Consider the following 15,382-nt stretch of genomic DNA (forward strand, 5'->3'; position numbering starts at 1 on the left):
GGTAAGGTCTATTCAGGGGTGCTGGAGAGGAGGGTCCGTCGGGAGGTCGAATCTCGGATTCAGGAGGAGCAGTGTGGTTTTCGTCCTGGCCGTGGAACAGTGGACCAGCTCTACACCCTCCGCAGGATCCTCGAGGGTGCGTGGGAGTTCGCTCAACCAGTCCACATGTGTTTTGTGGATTTGGAGAAGGCGTTCGACCGTGTCCCTCGGGGAGTTCTGTGGGGGGTGCTTCGGGAGTACGGGGTGCCGGGCCCCTTGATACGGGCTGTTCGGTCCCTGTACGACCGTTGCCAGAGTTTGGTCCGCATTGCCGGCAGTAAGTCGGATTCGTTTCCGGTGAGGGTTGGACTCCGCCAAGGTTGCCCTTTGTCACCGATTCTGTTCATAACTTTTATGGACAGAATTTCTAGGCGCAGCCGAGGCGTGGAGGGGTTCCGGTTTGGTGGCCTCAACATTGCATCTCTGCTCTTTGCAGATGATGTGGTGCTGTTGGCTTCATCAGGCCGGGGCCTTCAGCTCTCACTGGAGCGGTTCGCAGCCGAGTGTGAAGCGGCTGGGATGAGGATCAGCACCTCCAAATCCGAGACCATGGTCCTCAGTCGGAAAAGGGTGGAGTGTCGTCTTCAGGTCGGGGATGAGATCCTGCCCCAAGTGGAGGAGTTCAAGTATCTTGGGGTCTTGTTCACGAGTGGGGGTGGGATGGAGCGGGAGATCGACAGGCGGATCGGTGCAGCGTCTGCAGTGATGCGGACTCTGTATCGGTCCGTCGTGGTGAAGAAAGAGCTGAGCCAAAAGGCAAAGCTCTCCATTTACCGGTCGATCTACGTTCCAACCCTCACCTATGGTCACGAGCTGTGGGTCGTGACCGAAAGAACGAGATCCCGGATACAAGCGGCCGAAATGAGCTTCCTCCGCAGGGTGTCCGGGCTCTCCCTTAGAGATAGGGTGAGAAGCTCGGTCATCCGGGAGGGACTCGGAGTCGAGCCGCTGCTCCTCCGCGTTGAGAGGAGCCAGCTGAGGTGGCTCGGGCATCTGGTTCGGATGCCTCCTGGACGCCTCCCTGGGGAGGTGTTCCGGGCATGTCCCACTGGCGGGAGGCCCCGGGGACGACCCAGGACACGCTGGAGAGACTATGTCTCTCGGCTGGCCTGGGAACGCCTCGGGATCCCGCCGGAGGAGCTGGTTGAAGTGGCTGGGGAGAGGGAAGTCTGGGTTTCCCTCCTGAAGCTGCTGCCCCCGCGACCCGACCCCGGATAAGCGGAAGAAGATGGATGGATGGATGGATATAAATAAACATATATATATAAATATACATATATATATATATATACATATATATATATATATATATATATATATATATATATATATATATATATATATATATAAATATACATATATATATATATACATATACACACACACACACACATACATATATATATATATATATATATCGTATATCGATATTAAGCCAAAATATATCGGGATATGAGTTTTGGTCCATATCGCCCAGCCCTAGGTCCCAATAGACATTTTTGTGCGTCTCGGGGTGCTACAAGTGCCTGCCAATTTTCGTAGCTCTGGGTCAAACGTGCAGGGATTGGTTTTTATTTTTCTACGCTAGGGGGCGCTATAGAGTCACGTTGTTATGACAACGTCAGAATCTCAAATTTCTCACCGGGCCCGAAGAGTGTGCAAAGTTCGGTGAGTTTTGGTAAATGTTTAGGTCCTCAAAAATGATCGTTTACGGAGAAGGAGAAGAAGAAGAAGAAGAAGCAGGAGAAGAAGAAGCAGAAGAAAAGCAGAAGAAGAAGATGAAGAAGAAGAAGAAGAAGAAGAAGAAGAACTAGAACTAGAACTGTGAGCAGCTATAAAGGGCCCTCGCAGCCCGGGCCACGTTGGGGTACTGGCACGTTGGGGTAGTGGCACAAACGGGAGCAGAATTTCTTTGAAAATGGCATGATAAACCTATGCATGTGGATTTTTTTTTTTTTGCCAGGTGTGATGAGTCAGAGTGTGTCAAGCTCAATGGGTTTTGGTGAATGTTAAGATCTGCAAAAATCAGCATCCTTTTTTATTTTTAGGCAATGAGCTGCCCTGATTGGTATTTTTTGTAAGAGTACATATTATCTTATAAAGTATATATTATCGCTCGTTGTACGCATTGCACAGTGTTGCTTCTATTGTCCATAGAGGCTATCAAAAATAAATAAAACAAAATAAAAACGTATGTATGTTTGGATAGGTCTGATGCCAGTGAATATTTTGAGTGGTGGAAAGTAAAAGAATATTCATAAATGACTTAGTTATCACACAATTAGTTTACATTTTTTGTTCAAAATACCATATGTGGTGTATTTTTTTATTTTTATTTTTTTTATTCCTCAATGGCGAAGTGGCTCTGTATTTATAACTGAATGTTATAGAGATAGCTCCAGGTCTTGACTATAAACATACATGTCAAGTTTGGGATTTTTTTTGGGAGCATGTACCTCGGAGTTATTAAACATATCCTTTTTCATTACAAAACACAAAATTTGATGCCCCGCCCTATAGGGGTGGGCGATATGGTAAAAATGTCATATCACGAGCCTTTAAAAATAAATTCACGATCTCGATTTTATCACGATTCTTTATTTTCTTCTTTTTTTTTACATATTTATGGACTAATCTTAACATTTATTAAATTTTTTGTACAATTTAAAACACAAATTGTATATAAAAGGGTTTTATTAAAGGTCGTCATTCTACTAATAATATTAGGAGACTCTTTAACTTGATTAGTATGTCACAGCGGTATGATAAAAAGGCAGTTGTTATTTCGCTGGATGCAGAAAAAGCATTCGATAAAGTTAACTGGTCCTTCCTCTTTGCTGTCTTAAATAAATTCGGCTTCGGGGAGTCATTCATTCAATGGGTCTCAATATTATATGATTCTCCTAAAGCTACAGTTACTACTAATGGGATTACATCACAGAGTTTTACTCTACAAAGGGGAACAAGACAAGGGTGCCCAATGTCTCCTTTATTATTTGCTATATTTATTGAGCCGCTTGCATTAGCTATACGTCAGGATAGACGGATCCAAGGAATCCACTCCGGGACAATAGAACATAAAATTAATCTATATGCCGATGATATATTACTCTATTTAGAAGAACCTGCTATCTCGCTAGGGGAAGCATTTAAATTAATAACTAAATTCTCTCACTTATCAGATTACTCTATTAACTGGACAAAATCAACATTATTACCTATTACAGAAAATTCATGGAATCCTACAAGTCAGGATCCACACTACTCCTTTCCTACAGGTAATTTAAAATACTTAGGTGTTAAAATTTCACCTAAGTTAACTGAATTAACTTCTTTAAATTTTTCACCATTATTGGATAGTATCCGTAGTGACCTGGAGCGCTGGAATAATCTTCCGATCTCTTTAATAGGACGGATAGCTACTATAAAAATGAAAGTTTTACCAAAGATTAATTATTTATTTTCAATGATTCCATTTAAACCTACGTCTAACTGGTTCCAATCGCTGGACTTTGCTATCATAAAATTCTATTTGAATAAAAAAAAAAGCCAAAATTAGTCTATCTACTCTTCAGGAAAGTAAATCTAAAGGAGGTTTAGAGGCACCAAACTTTATGTACTATTATTTAGCTAATCAACTACAATATCTTGTGCTATGGACACAACCCAACAGAGATACTAACTGTTGGTTGGAATTGGAGCAGAAGGATTGTAATAATCTTAGACTGTCAGATTTACTCTTTATTACAAAATCAATAAGACGACATAATTGTTTTAAAAACCCAATGATAGCCACCACCCTGACTGCCTGGTGGAAGGCATTAGAAATTACAAACTCCCAATTGGCGCCCTGTGGGCTCTCTCCCATTTGGCATAACCCCGACTTTCAAATTAATAATCAGTCGTTCCATTTAAGCTTATGGGAGCAGAAAGGAATTACACACCTTCATCATCTTTTCTCAGATAATAAGTTTATATCGTATACAAACTTGGTCCAGAAATATGAAATAAAAAAGGGAAATTTCTTACATTATCTGCAAGTTAAAAATATGGTTAAGAAACAAATCCCAACACTTCAGGATACGCTCCAACTGCCTGTCTTAGCTAAAGATATTATAAAGCTTTCTCCAACAACAATAAAGAAAATATCAAAAATATATAAGTTATTTTTATACACAAATAAAACGTATTTACCGACTTTAAAATGGGAAAAAGACTTGTCTATAGTTCCGGAACCAGACTTTTGGACCCAAATCTGTGAAAATGTATTTAAAATGACCAAACAGACAAATTTGCAACTTATCCAATATAAGATACTTCATAGAACATATATTACACAATATATGATGAAAAAAATGGGACTCTCTGACTCCGACATTTGTCTCCAGTGCTCACAAAACACTGCCGATACTTATCTTCATGCTTTATGGTCATGTACTCCAGTGCTGCATTTCTGGACTAAAATCTTGGAAAAGCTCGCTGATATATTAAACTGTAGGCTTCCTTTATCTCCAAGATTGTGTTTACTAGGTGACTTAACAATAACTGAGCTACCATGTAAACAATCTCAATCTATATTTATAGCCCTTACTATTGCTAAAAAAATAATCCTTGTCAATTGGAAAAATTAACAATCTCTAAATATCGACCACTGGTTAAACTTACTAATAAATTATATCTCAATGGAAAAAATCTCTGCCTTAAATAAAAATCAAGTATCAAGATTTAAACAAATATGGTCTATGTACATAGAATATTTTAATCTCAATTTGGCAACTTAATCCTGCCAAGATTCTGCCTGTTAACGAGAGCCACCACATCGTTACAACTTCTGTTTTCGCTGCTTCTGTATTTGGTATTTTGTATCTGATTGTTTTTATTTTTATATAGTCAGGAACCTAGTTGCTGCTAGTGGGCTCGAGCATATCACACTTTTCGACACTATACTCATTAACTCCTTAAGATTTATTTCTAGTGGGCACTAAGCATCAACACTTGGTGTTACTGCATGCTAATTAGTCAATTTTCTTGACGCCGTCCCCTGTGGTCGGGCGGGGGTGGTTCTCCGCCCCCCCCCCCCCCCCCGTTGTCTGCTCGGTAGCGGTTGCGTCTTGGCCGCTCCCTGGGCCCCCTGTGGGGTGCGGTGTTGGGGTGCTTCCCCTGGTGCCCGGGGCGGTGCTGTCCCGGCGCGGTCCGCTGCTCCGTGCCCGGCGGCGCGGTTCGGGGTGGGTGGGCCTCCGGTGTGCCCCGTGGTTCCCTCTCCCCTCCCCCTTCCTCACCCCCGTCGCCTCTCCCTCCTCGCCTCCTCCCGCCCATCCTCCTCTGCCTCCCGGTCCCTTTTCCCTTGTCGCCCTCCCTCCTCCCCCCCCCTCCTGCCCTGCAGCCGCCCTTTCGCCTTCTTGTCGTCTTCTCCCCGCTCCCCCCCCCCCTTCCCTGTCTGCCCTGCGGCCCCTCCCCCTCCCTCTCCCTGGGCCTGGGGCTCCCTCCCCGGCCCGGGCGTCGGGCTCCGGGGGCCGGGCGGGGGTTTGAGGCCTGCCCCACTCCGGTAGAACTCCTGGCGCCCCGGGCGGGCTCCGGTGGCCGGTGGGCTGTCCGGTAGCCCTGCTGCGCTGGCTGTCCGCCCATTGTGGTGCCGGGTGGATGAGGTGGGGGGCGGGTGGGGGGGGGGGGGGTGCTGGGGGGCGGGCGTGCCACCTACACCCGCCGGGTTGGGTGAGGCCACGCTGGTCGCTCCTCTTACTCACTTCACTAGCTTTGCACTATACACTTTGTAAATATACACATAGGGCACACAACACATTTCTTGGTGGGGTGGGGAAGGGTGGAAACACCGTCTTCACCCTTCAACTCCCCTCCAATTTTAATGCACTTCACGTCCAAGGGGAGGGGTGAGTTGGGGCGGGGAGCCATCAGAGGGGATGGACTGCAGTGCCTGGCAGCGCTGTGGTCCCCCCCATTTGTATCCCTGCCCCACCACTTTGTCCCTCCATTCCCTTTTTTAATGCACCACACATATACATATTCATTTCTTTGGGGGGGATACGGGTGTGTCGGAGTAGGGAAAATTTTTTCCCTCTGCTCCGACTCACCTGCTCCCAATTTTAATGCACCACACGCACACACTTGTATATACACTGGGTGGGGCCACATTCACGGTGTAAGGGTAGAGCTCGCCAGTCGGCGAGCTGGCGGACTCAGTAACAGGGTTAGGTGTCACTAGTACTCTGGCGTGACGACCGGGGCCTCTCCCCACCGGGCTCGGTGTTCTGGTGTTCCGCCTTCTCCCCTGGTGCTTCCTCCTCTGCTTCCCCCCCTCCCGCCGCTGTGCTACTCTCGCGCGGCTGGAGGTGGGGTGGGCACATCTTCCCTCTCTGCGCTGCTGCCCGGTGCCGGTTTCCGGGGGGGGGGGTTTGGCGGACATCGGGGGGGGGGCGGCTTGTTTGGGGGGGGGGGGGGGTGGAGGTATGGGTGGGTGGGGGGCTTGGGTGTTGGGGGGTCGTGGTGGGTGGCGGGTTTGGGTGGGGTGCTGGGGGGTCGTGGGGGGGTGGGGGCTGGGGACCGGTGGGGCGCTGTGGGGGCCCGCTGGGCCTCGTTCTGCGGCCTTGGGCTCGGGGGTGTGGGCCGGGGCTGGGGCGGGGGTGTTCCGGGCGTCTGGGTCGGCTCGCCGACCGGTGTCCGCTCGGGTGGCTTGGGGGTGGCCTTGGTGCTGCCGCGGCCTGGGGATTTCGGGGGGGGGGGGGGGGGGGAGTGCTCGCTTTGCTGGACCGCGGTTGACGGCTTCTTTCTTTGGTGGTGGTCCTTATGCATGCCAGATCCGTCGCACCAGCATCTACTGAAACTCAACAGAAATAGCCTCTCCCTCCCACAGCCCCTTGAATCAGTTGGTGCTGGTGTCTGTGGTTCTCACTTTGCTCTATCTATCCTTCCCTCCTTCCTCTCTTTAGTTTTTCCTCTGGTCACTTGAGATCTTAATTTATTAGAAGTATGAGGTTTCTGGGGTTGGCATAAGACTGGTTTTGTAACCACGTAGGAGGGGTCTTGTTGGTGCTGGACTTCACTTTGATGGATTGGATGTACTGGCTTCTATGGATCTCTCTGCCTTATCGATCCTTCCCTCCTTCCTCTCTTTAGTTTTTCCTCTGGTCTCTTGAGATCTCGCCAAATTTGCTGGAATTTAGAGGCTTCCGGGGTTGGCGTAAGACTTTGATTTTGTAATCATGGGGAAGGCAGGAAGTGTTTGGTCGGTGCTGGATTTCACTTTGATTTTCCTTTCTTTTCTCTTTATTTCTTTTTTTTCTGACCTTTTCTCTGATCTCCTGACCATTTAAACCTCACGACTCTGGCAAGATTCTGAAGTACCTGGTTAAGGCGAAGGGTAATGGGATATTTATAAGGCTTTAGGTGAATGAATGAGTCTAAATTTATACGTATTTGCACGCACGCACGCACGCGCACGCACGCAAACGCACGCACACATACACAAAAAAAAAAAAAAAAAAAAAAAAAAAAAAGAGCAATGATGACAAGACGTTGAATCGGTAAGACTACCGAATGAACAATTCTGAGCTCTTATAAAAAATAAATAAATAAATAAATAAATAAATAAATAAATAAATTGTATATAAAATCCTAAAAGAAAAAAAACACATCTTGAGCCAACTAAGCTTTCTGAACAGGTTTCAAATTTAAATAATGCATTTATTTATTTATTTTTTTATCAAATAGTGCAATGAATGTAAACATAAATGGTAATAATGAACAGCCTCGGTCACTTTAGCTACAGTGCCAACGGTGTATGAACAGTGCTTAACACTAAGGGTGTTCCGATACACCTTTTTCCACTTTCGATCCGATACCGATATTTCAGCCTCAAGTACTGTCCGATACCGATATCAGTCCTCTACCATATCAGTAGGGGTGTCCCGATGCAACGCTTTCTACTTCCAATACTGATATTTTAGCTTAGAGTACTGTAAATTAACAATATCAGTCCGATACCATATCAGCAGGAATGATACGTTTGTTTTAGTATGAAATGTTAGAAGAAACTTGATCAAGTGTAATTTAAATAAGGAATAATCAGCACCTTAAGTATGAGAAAATATGACCCGTTTATTCCTAAATTTGGATTACCGAACTGCAGCAATAAGTATGTCGTGCATTTTAATAAAATAAATACAAAATAAAGGACCCTGAAAAATAACCCGAATAAAGTAAACAAAAACAAATTGTACTCTTTGAAGTTCAACATATTATGTGTATATATATATGTATATATATATATATATATATATATATATATGTATATATATATATATATATATATATATATATATATATATATATATATTAGGGGTGTGAATTGCCTAGTACCTGACGATTCGATTCGTATCACGATTCACAGGTCACGATTCGATTCGATACCGATTAATCCCGATACGAATTTATAAGTCGATTGTTGCGATTTTTTTTCATTCAAATTTAGAAAATACTAATCAGTAAGCTTGTAGAGTGTAAGATTTATATGAAAATGTATTATTTATTTCTCTGAAATTTCAGTCTTAGAGAGGTTGTAATCTGTTTCATGTTTGAACAGCATTAAAATAAAATATTAAGGCTTAATGTTCCGTTCATATAACATTCTTCCATGCTCAAGGTGTGAATCCTAACCCGAAGTCAGACGTTTTGTTGAATATTTTTCCATTAAAAATGGAAGTTTAAAAATCGATTCACACACGCAAAACAAAAAAAAACAAAAAAAACACAAAAAAAAACGTTGAATCGGTAAGACTACCGAATGAACAATTCTGAGCTCTTAAAAAAAGAAATAAATAAAAATAAATAAATAAATAATAAATAAAAAAATAGTTTTGTTTTTTTAATCGATTCGAGAATCGCGCGATGTCGTATCGCGATATATCGCCGAATCGATTTTTTTAACACCCCTAATATATATATATATATATATATATATGTATATATATATATATATATATATATATATGTATACTCAGTGTATGGTCACTCTGGCAGCGGGCGGGACACAAAAAAATATAACCAACACAATATTGGCCACTCTCTCACTGCTCAACGTGTCCCAAGCTCCAATTTAAAATAAATAAAAATGAATATGTAACTATAATAAAAGTAGAAAAACAGTTGGTTAATTTCACTACTCCTCCATATCCCCTTTCTGCAGACCAAGCGTGTCTGTCAATGTGGAGATTCTTTTTTAAGAAGATGAGCATTTCAGCATTTGCCACATAAGCCGCTATACACCTTTGAATGTCACCATGCATCCGCGGTATAGTTTTATTAACGAAATAGTGGCGGCTCGAAATAACGTAGCGAGGCTTGAGCTGCTCAATTACATTTGAGCATTGATACGATTGACAGGCTGGCCGTCAAGCACAATAAATTAAGCGATCTTTTCAGTGATACCTACGTGAAGCCTTTTTACCGTCCCGTGGGAGTTTCTTACGGTGTGAAAATGATTCCGACACCGTTGACTGTCTTATTATTCGCCTTGGTTTTCTTCTCAAAATCCTCATGCTCTCGTTTGTGATACTTTTTCAAATGCTTGATGAGGTTGGTTAGATTAAACTTCTCCCTTCATTTTCCACCACGGGGAACTTCTGCTTTTGACAAACGTTGCTGTCCGCTGTCTTTTTCTTTTTTCAATGAAAAATACTCCCACACTGTCGACATTCTCTCTTCCTCGGTTAGCTAAAAGCTAATTCACATGCATGCTTGTTTGTTTGATCACGTGAGCGCTGCATGCTCGGCGCAGACGCTGCTGGATAGAAAATCAGGAGCGGGAGCTGGAACGGACTGTTTATATATGAGTGCAAATATCGGATATTTTTGGACATGGACAGAAAAAATCCGATACTGGTATACTGATACTGATACAGATCCGATATCAGTATCGGATCGGGACACCCCTATATGTTCATCTTTCGTTTTCATTTAGAATGTTTGGCCTTTTTTTTTTAAGTTATAAAATGATTTTATTAAACCTGACAATTAATGTTGTACTTTTTTTAATGTCTCATTCTTGATTTGTGATTTTATTATTGATATTTTATTAGATTAAATATTTTATAATAATTACGATTAATCAATAATTTAGGGTGTCCTGGCAACCAAATTTGGACTTATGACGTCTTCTGGAGGGACACCTGTGACGTCTTTTAACGTCATTTCAACCATTTTTGCTGGTGGGATGTTTACGTTCCAATGTTGTGAATGTTAAAAGCGGCGTTTCAATTTAAAAAAATAAATAAATAAAAAGTTTGGAGGAGAGGAGGGGGGCGTTTGTCGAGTCTAACTCAGTCCTCAGGGAAGTGTTGTTCTTCCATCCCGTGTGTAATTTAACTTTCAAGAAGGACGCCTACTCAAGATTTGTAAAATGAAAAACGCGAACGCAGTCGATCATTGAAAAGAATATCTAATCCATAGTGTCATTCGGCTGCAGATGCGACCCATCACATACCCGTACCTATATTATGTAACGTAAGTAGACCGTTTCAAATTGGACTCTACTTTACCTTCACACAAGCTACAGGCTGTTGTACTTGATCGAAGACAGACTCTGTTCAGTGCCGAAGTATATATTGAAATAAAAAGTTAACTTAGTGCAATACTTGTGTCCAACACGCCAACGGAATAAGCAAACCCGTCAAAACTTCAGTTTCCTTTTTTGTACAACTCGAGTTCGCGCTCGATTGCGTGTCAATGACGTCTATCCTCCGCATGGAAATACATCCTGTGTCGGTACCCACTGATCTGTATATATGACTGGATAGCTGATCGCCCGTGGAAGTCGTTGAAGCCGCAGGGCGGCCATCTTACCACTCCCATCTCGCGAGCAGACTACTGAATATACTCTCTCTCTCTCTCTCTCTCTCTCTCTCTCTCTCTCTCTCTCTCTTTCTCTCTCTCTCTCTCTCTCTCTCTCTCTCTCTCTCTCTCTCTCTCTCTCTCTCTCTATATATATATATATATATATATATATATATACATATATATATAAATATATATATATGCAGTCTCTTCGGGCCCGACGAAAAATTTGATATTATGTAGTTGTCATAACAACGCGACTCTATAGCGCCACCTAGCGCAGAAAAATAAAAACCAATCCCGGCCCGTTTGACCTATAGCTACGAAAATTGGCAGGCACGTGTAGCACCCCGAGACGCACAAAAAAGTCAGTGGAAGCCATTTCCGAAAATGTACAGGAAGTGAACTATGAATTTTTTAAAGCCCCAGTGTGTAGCTCACGACCGCCATCTATCGGTCAAACAAGATAATGCAATGATTTTAAGCACACGAACTACGGCGTCCCAGAGAGACCCTACTTCAACAGCCTACCACCAATTTCACCGGAACAGAACGCAAACAACTTCTGGTATTCCCTCGAGTGATGACGTAAGTGAATTGCATTTGTTAGACATACTGTACAGATCCCTAATAATTGTGATTTAGTCATTTAATTTCAGAATTAATATTTTTGTCGGCATTGTTTGGAAATACTGTACGTCAGCTAATGATAATGGCTATCTATGTTCATATTTGTTAGTGTAACTAAACCATGCAACAGAGAACACACAGTTATGTTATACGTTTTATAGACATGTGGACCATCTCAAAGGGGGCGAGAGAGACGACGAGGAAGAGAACGCGGTGCCTCGTAACGTACAATTATGTCATCATGGAAAAATAATTCCATTCGAGCATGCATGTGAATGGCTCAAAACATACCTTTGCTTGGAATATGTGGTATTTAGATTACATAGTTTGCTGATATGTTTAGTATATCGTGCAAAAATAATGGTGTTAACTGAACGACACATCTGCAACTCAGACTCGTAACCCCCCCGTGTCTTGTTGCTACTAACCACTCAGAAAAGTGCTGCTTACAAAAACATTTGAAACCCTTTACTCAGATATCGATTTGTCACCATGTTGAACAATTTTACCTAATAAATATCACTAAGCAACTTAATTAGTTTTGATTGAAGATACAACAGCTTCCTTGTACTTCGATGTGCAGGAATTTACATGGCTTTCACAAATAGTCTTGCTCATGTAATAATGTACTTCATTGGCTCAGTGACTTTCAGTTCATTGTTTGGTACCTCATCTGACATACAATTGTTACCTTCTTGCAGAGACTCGTACAGGAAATGACCATGGAGGAACATGAAGATATCCAAGTCCAGCTGATAGACTGACACCAAGAAATACTTTTTGACACATCAGCACCACCATGATTTCCTGTACCTGGATCCCACATCAGCACCACCATGATTTCCTGTACCTGGATCCCACATCAGCACCACCATGATTTCCTGTACCTGGATCCCAGACTGCAGCACCTTGGTGGACTTGTAGCAAATAAGTGACACTTTCCCAGATCCTTGAGGACAATACAAAGGTTTTTTACCTGGCATATAATTAGTCCATGTCTGACACTTGTTGTTGTAGTTTGTATAACTTGTATATTGTTGTTGTGTGTTAATTTGTACATTTTGAATAACTAAAAAAATACTATTTCCTTTGGCGTCAACATGCAGTGTTCATTCGACACCTAACCTAACACTATTTTACATGACCAGAAATGTAAAACATCAAAAGCCTGGAGAATTATTATAAATGCTTGCAATGACAAGGAATTCTTCATTGGCCAATGAATGTAAGGTACAGTACATGAAAATGAATGAATAAAATAAAGTAAAATAAAAGTCTACATGAAATGAACATATTAACTAAAAAAAAAAAAAAATGCTGTTAGAATATAATGAGCTACATGAATTGCAGTTGTTCCAGAATTTTACCAATACGCTGTGCATTTCAAAATATGGAAAATAGACATACAGGTTTGGGCCAAAAGTAGTGTTACAGAGCAGGTATGTGTTGTACACAGCTAAAATATCTGATTAACTCAATACCATGATGGTTTTTTTTGTGTGTGTGTGTGTGTGTGTGTGCTGACATTGCCCCCCATTAACATTGCAACATTCCTCAAACTCTCCCGAACACAGTATGATCTGTAACACTACTTTTCGCCTACTCTATGATGTTATTGGGGCAAAATTAAGGAAGGCTTGTCCATTGATTGTGTGAACAGACTGCAGTAAAAATGAAGTCACTTCAATGTTTGCTGGTTTTATTAAGTTTGACATGCTCCTTGACTGCACAAGTACATGTTATGGAGTGAGGGCATGTTCCCACCAACGATGATATCATATTCTTCAAAGGCTTGCTGAGGAAAGTGAGGGAGGAGTCACTCCATGGCTTCAGACACCTGGTCAGCAGGTCCTGTGTAAAACAAGTGGTGCTTGTACATGTGACCATTCCGTATTGCTTCACACAAAAAGTTCATGTAGTGTGCAATGCCGTCCATATGTAAATGACATACCAAGACGTCGGCTGACTTCAGTTTGTTGCAGCTCAGATATGGTAGGTGGAGATACTGGTGGTACAACACCGAAGCCTTCTGGGGTCCTCCATTCAAGTGTCCTCATTCGGGGCATTCCAATATGGCTGCTGACTCTCCCCTTGATATTTTTTTTTCTTGCAGGTCGGTGATGTATTTAAACGGTGCATGAATGCTTGTATACATCAGAATATGGTTCTGGAACCCCTCAAGTTTGGCTGTTGATCTAGTGTGACACAAACAAAAACACAATTATAAAATAAAATAGAATAATTGATGATACTACTATATGTCACCAACTTTCCAACAAAGCCCCCAAAATAGAGGTAAGATCTTTAGTTTTTGGGCCCAAAACATTGTATTAGCTAGATAAAAGTAACTTGACTGCATACTGCATAGAATATGCAAAGGCTGCTTGCTTGTCGAATTTCCGTGGAAAACGTGGCAGCCTGTAAATTCTTGTGCACCCAATTACACAATGGACCAGTACACACTTGAGTGAGAGAGTTCAGACTCTAGCAGTGCTTACGGTACAGCCAGCATTTAAGTCCAGAAAGTTATTCCTTGCCGAAAATTAATTTCGAGAACCCTATTTTCACCAACCACAACGAAAATAATTTTCAACTCCTCCACTAATACAGTATGCTTTAGATTCTCTATTGAAGTTATGGGCAAATATACCTCCGAAATCACAGTTACATTACATTACACAATAACTTGCGCATTTACTCTAAATATAACGTGCCAGCGGGAATCTTTTTTTTTTTTCAAAGCAAGTAGCTACATAACGAAATCGTTCGAGTGGTGCGGAGTTGCTAATCAACAGATACAGTGATCGTAAAACAAAGGTACGAACATCGTATTAATTAGTACGGAGTATACTTTTTCTCTCGCTCTCAAAACGTAAACACAAATGTACTCTTACTTACCGGTCAAGTAGAAAGCAGTCGAAGGCACCGGCACGTCCCAAACCTAGTCTGTTCCTCATTTCTCTCCATCTGGCAAATGCGGCTACAATATAAACTCTTGTTTTGTCGCGCTGAAATAAAATAAATTCCCAAAGTAAGTGTGATGCTTGATAATGCTCTCTTCGGGGACCGGAAACTCTTCTTCTTCGTGGACATGCGGTCGCCATACAAACCGGAAGTGCGTTCCAAAAACGCGTTAAGAAATGGAGCGCTGAAATTTGTCTTTGACGGCACCCGTAGCAGAAAGATGGCGGCGAAACATGGCAGACACTAGCAGGCGAGGCGCGGACATGTAAGATAATTTGCGATTTCTAGACTAACCGTTATATTTTAAAAAAGTACGTTTATGCGATACAACATATCTTTTTACATACTACTAACACAAACAATTGTTTTTTTTTTCCGAATGATTTATTATTTCACCACTAGATGCCACTGTATAATACTGAGTGTACCTTTAATGTCCAATTTTGGCCCATTTTGGCACATTCACTGTGGTCATACTTTTACCCCCTTTGCACTCAAAACATCGATATGATAAAATTCAGTTATATATATATAGTGCCACCTAGTGGTGACAATAAATGTCATACTTTACGTTTTTAGCTACTGTGCGAAGCTCTTTGAAGGGATCCAGGTGAAAAATGGTCAGAAAAGCCTTAAGATGTTGATCATGCCCCACACCGAATATTGTAACTTTTAGCCAAAGGGCGTGGCCGCTACGGTGCCGCAAAGTCTGGTAATTTTTCGTGGCAATAAAAGCTGCTTTAACTTGACCCAGATGATCCTATCTTCTCAAAATTTCACACAATTGATGAGAGTCCAGCCCTTAAGACATCGACGAACTTATATTTCATCTTACTGATAGCGCCACCTAGTGGCAATTTTTTTTCTTACGATTTTTCTTCAATGTTGTTCTCCAACCACATGA

The 15,382-nt window shown here is 42.2% G+C and overlaps 1 protein-coding gene and 1 long non-coding RNA gene across 6 annotated transcripts in view; both read right to left on the reverse strand.

Annotated features, from left to right (window-relative positions):
• rad51 (RAD51 recombinase) overlaps nucleotides 1–10,832 on the reverse strand; it is a 192,844-nt gene extending 182,012 nt beyond the window's left edge. For 3 of the 5 annotated variants that reach the window (XM_077509833.1, XM_077509830.1, XM_077509831.1), the window contains exon 1: nucleotides 9,485–9,810. In XM_077509833.1, coding sequence (XP_077365959.1) covers nucleotides 9,485–9,590 — 106 coding nt within the window. In that variant the 5' untranslated portion in view covers nucleotides 9,591–9,810. Of the gene's footprint in view, nucleotides 1–9,484; nucleotides 9,811–10,589 lie in introns of those variants that run through there. The other 2 variants (XM_077509832.1, XM_077509829.1) reach the window with 2 other exon arrangements.
• A 2,364-nt stretch (nucleotides 10,833–13,196) lies between these two features.
• LOC144010882 (uncharacterized) lies at nucleotides 13,197–14,892 on the reverse strand. Its single transcript, XR_013281379.1, has 3 exons — nucleotides 14,413–14,892; nucleotides 13,466–13,709; nucleotides 13,197–13,365 (listed from the first exon to the last, which is right to left on the reverse strand). It is a non-coding gene; the product is annotated as an uncharacterized LOC144010882 (long non-coding RNA).
• Nucleotides 14,893–15,382: the final 490 nt, after the last annotated feature.

The sequence above is a fragment of the Festucalex cinctus genome, chromosome 21 (assembly GCF_051991245.1).
Source record: "Festucalex cinctus isolate MCC-2025b chromosome 21, RoL_Fcin_1.0, whole genome shotgun sequence".
In the NCBI taxonomy this organism is placed as follows: Eukaryota; Metazoa; Chordata; class Actinopteri; order Syngnathiformes; family Syngnathidae; genus Festucalex; species Festucalex cinctus.